The 4,021-nt window shown below is 29.8% G+C and overlaps 2 protein-coding genes across 2 annotated transcripts in view; both read right to left on the minus strand.

Annotated features, from left to right (window-relative positions):
* Positions 1-3,287, minus strand: part of LOC106478689 — a 110,424-nt gene extending 107,137 nt beyond the window's left edge. Inside the window, exons 1-2 of the mRNA XM_022382343.1 lie at positions 3,224-3,287; positions 132-283 (exon numbers count right to left, since the gene is read on the minus strand). Of these exons, the coding sequence (XP_022238051.1) occupies positions 132-283; positions 3,224-3,287 (216 nt within the window). The remainder of the gene's footprint in view (positions 1-131; positions 284-3,223) is intronic.
* A 161-nt stretch (positions 3,288-3,448) lies between these two features.
* LOC111085117 (protein CASC4-like) overlaps positions 3,449-4,021 on the minus strand; it is a 42,866-nt gene continuing 42,293 nt past the window's right edge. Inside the window, exon 12 of the mRNA XM_022382344.1 lies at positions 3,449-3,457. Coding sequence (XP_022238052.1) covers positions 3,449-3,457 — 9 coding nt within the window. The remainder of the gene's footprint in view (positions 3,458-4,021) is intronic.

Below are 4,021 nucleotides of genomic sequence, written 5' to 3' on the forward strand. Positions count from 1 at the left end.
ATATATATATATATATATCATGATATTTTCCACTATTATCTCAAGCAGATTTTCAAATTATATCCTACCAACACAAACACACAAATTACAGTAGGCATAACCAAATGAAAAATTATGATTAATATACAAACCTTATTAATTATATTTTCAAAGTGAAATTGGGCTTCACTGTGGTTGTGCAAAATATTGGATAACAATTTCATATACTTCTCCTTTAATGTTTTATTCTTACTGGTAAGCCTCTGAATGTTATCGTATACTGAATTTCCAAGAATGTTTTCTTCTGTAGAATATAAAATATAAATTAAAAGCCTTTCTCTGAGATCCTGGATGTTGATAACTACAGTCAGATGATTTATAAAAAATATACTGATGAAGAAATCTTATTCACTACATGCATTTTTAATGTGGTCAAATTATTATTTTGATCTTCTTTCTATGTTACAAAGTATTATCAATACATTTATGTTTTCTCAGTTCAGTTATGAAAAACACAGACTTTGTTAAACCATAATCTTGCATACATAAGCTTCATGTATGATTGATTGATTGATTGTTTTGAATTTTGCGCAAAGCTACACGAGGGCTATCTGCACTAGCTGTCCCTAATTTAGCAGTGTAAGACTAGAGGGAAGGCAGCTAGTCATCACCACCCACCACCAACTCTTGGGCTACTATTTTACCAACGAATAGTGGGATTGACCGTCACAATATAATGCCCCCACGGCTGAAAGGGTGAGCATGTTTGGTGTGACTGGGATTCGAACCGCGACCCTCAGATTGCGAGTTGAGTGCTATAACCACCTGGCCATGCCGAGCCATAGCTTCATGTATGACTTGATTACAAAAGAATACCTAAACTGTTCTCATAAAAATTCTGAACGAAACCGAAAATATAGGAATAAGTTTGAAAGACGTATAATACATGAAACAGTTAATTAACATAATTTTCAATAAACCGAGTCTTCTGTTTGCTACATTTTCAAAGCTGTTGCAAATAAAGTATTTTTCAGTTCAAATATATAGGAGATTTTTAATGCATTCACAAGTTTCCATCAGCCTCTTGAATTCTGCAAACCATATTTGAAACTGTTAAAATTACTTATATTTTGTAGTTAAGATTCTCACAGCTATACACTTTCTTTAATATGCAGATATGATACATTTCTTTGGTGTTAGATTATGATTAATGACAAAAAAATTTTAACCTACACTGAAGAGTAGAAACTATAATCATGCTCTGCAGTTGTATTATATATATTTCACAGACACAGAAAATAAGTTATTTTTTGCAGCTTCAGTACTTTATATAAGTTTTTAATAACCTAAAATATTTGCCAGAACATACATGTATAGTTTATTTCATGTTTCTAAATATTGAAAAATGAGATACCAAACTAAACTAGTCAAAAGACACAGATCTCTATTTAATCTTAAGTAAACAAAAATCTACCAATTTATACACACCTATAACCGGAATACTTACTCCATACACCAAACAAGTTGTTTTTAAACTACATTTAAAAACAACAACTATGGCATCAGTATTGAGTTAATACCACAATACTTCCACTGTGAAGTGAAGTTGTGAGATAAAGAATAGAAACTAAATAACAGATGATGCAGGTTTATAATATACTGTTATCAGATAACTATCTGTTGAAAATTGTTCAAACAACTGCATAATGACATAATAAAAAAATTGCATGCAGTCTCACACAAGAGAGTGGGAACTTTCTGTCAGCTAGATTAGATTTTTTTAACACATAGGAATAATCAGTGAAGTACACATCACTTTATATCATATAATTTGAGATGTCTATTTGTGTTGATATATCTTGTTGAAAAATTGGAAGCTTTGCGTGATTCATCTATGATCTATTAACAAATTTGCCACTGCAGCTATTTTAATCCTTGCAATAAGCCAATAATGTACAGTGACTTGTGTTGTTTACTTGTGCCAAAGAGGCATCAGAAACAGGCAGCTCTATTCCAAGAACTGTTCATCAAACTTATTCATTTCTGCAACCATCATATTCACAACATTCTCAATCGCAAACAGTTTGAAAATGTTGAGTGGTGGCAAACCTGTAACCACTTGAGGCTGTGCAGCAAAAAGAAATATCAGTTGGACTAACACGTATAGCCTGGACAGGTTTCCACCCATCAACTGTTACTGGTATTCCAGTGTCACTGTCAGTAACTGAATTGACAGTGTCTGCTATAGATGAATCAACTGGAATGTTTACCAGGTTTGTACAATCCAGGCTTCTTTCATCATTAGACTCAGAATCACTAGGCTCATAAATACTATCCCTATCTACATTATCCTCCTCAAATGACTCTGCATCAGATTCTTGTAAAATACTTGCAGGTTCACTCAGACTAAAATGTCTGTGCAACCCTGCCATCTTGTGGCTATAATGGTAACAAAAAAAACCACTGTAGAAACTTAGGGGAAACAATTGTTTCTGTCATTCACAAGAGGGAAGCATACACATATAATCATTGTATAGCACTAAGGAACTGTTTATCTGTAAGCTCACATTTAATTATAGCCCCTTTATTGATTGATGTGTTATTGAGTCAGTAGTGCCTGACTAATAGAATCGATTGATGCATTAACACATTGTTAGCAGCAAATGGGTTAAACAAGCCTCATATTAAGTTAAGATATAACCAAACATACTTTATCTCAGTACAATGATTACCATAAAAAAATAAGAAATATTAAGAATGAAAACAAACCTTTCATCACTGTTAACTACATTTATAAAAGGTGTTTTCCTAGCTATGATGTAACTTTTCAAATGTATACTTATATATTTCTGACCAATTGTGCATTTACAGCAAATATGCTCTATATTTTATGATATACAAAAACCTGGAAAAAAAAAGACTTAAAAGCCCTTTTTGGATTTTTTTCTATTGAATTGTAGCAAACTTTGTAAGATTCATGATAATGGGTAAGTAAAAACTTTATTTGAATCCTAAGCAATTGTAAGTTAACATAATAGTTAGAATTAATAATACATAGATAAAATAATCACACAAAATGTATTTTATAAATTAATAAACTAAAACTATAATAAACTGAGGAAAACTATAATTCAATTAATAGCTGTATAAAAACATGTCTATTTTAGTTTTTTGCAATACAACAAAAAACTTCACATATTTAAAATTTTTTAAAATAGTCTTGAATTTCTGTGAAAATCTTTACCTTTAGATTTTTTTACAGGAGAATCCAAGTTTGATATCCTAGAAAAAGGAAGACAGTATACCATTTCTAACAAAAATACCAATGCAAACAACAATTAGATAAAGATAAAATTAATGTGAATCTTTATAAGTGTAATTCAGAAGTTTAAATATGATGAAAAAACATTAATACTGATGTTAATAACATGAAGTATTGACCTTACATATAAATTTGTATAATGGCTTTCTATGATACCTGAAATAGAAGTATATTACATCATTATTTTACAATTCTTACTAAGTGAGACTCTTAGGCACAAGAATGAGCTGTTTCAAAAACAACATTTACAAAACATTTTCAAAATTTTATGCCTGAAATTAAGCTTAGTTTCACTAGCTAGCTCAACCTTTTTTTCTTCTATGCTCTTAAGAAATGAAACAAAAGATGCATTTCATATTACTCATAAAAAACTATATACCTTTGAATATTAGATTATCCATATATATATATATATAAACAAAATAAATGATTATTCTTCAGCCTTGAATTTCTCATCAAAGCACTTTCTGGTAGGCAGAAATTAGGACTATCACGCTTACATTTTAGTTCTTTTTTTTTACACCACAATTAGTACTTATTTCCAATAAAAAAATAAACACATATGAATAAATTTACTCTTATTACTAATTACATATATAATTTTTTTATTGTAACAGTATGTATTTCTTCTTGTAAATTCTTAGTTCTACCAATCATTACTATTCTATTATCTTCTTTAGTAAAATTAAGCATACTTCATCTTGTAAGTTTAATAATACT

This window comes from Limulus polyphemus, unplaced genomic scaffold, assembly GCF_000517525.1.
Source record: "Limulus polyphemus unplaced genomic scaffold, Limulus_polyphemus-2.1.2 Scaffold241, whole genome shotgun sequence".
Classification (NCBI taxonomy): domain Eukaryota; kingdom Metazoa; phylum Arthropoda; class Merostomata; order Xiphosura; family Limulidae; genus Limulus; species Limulus polyphemus.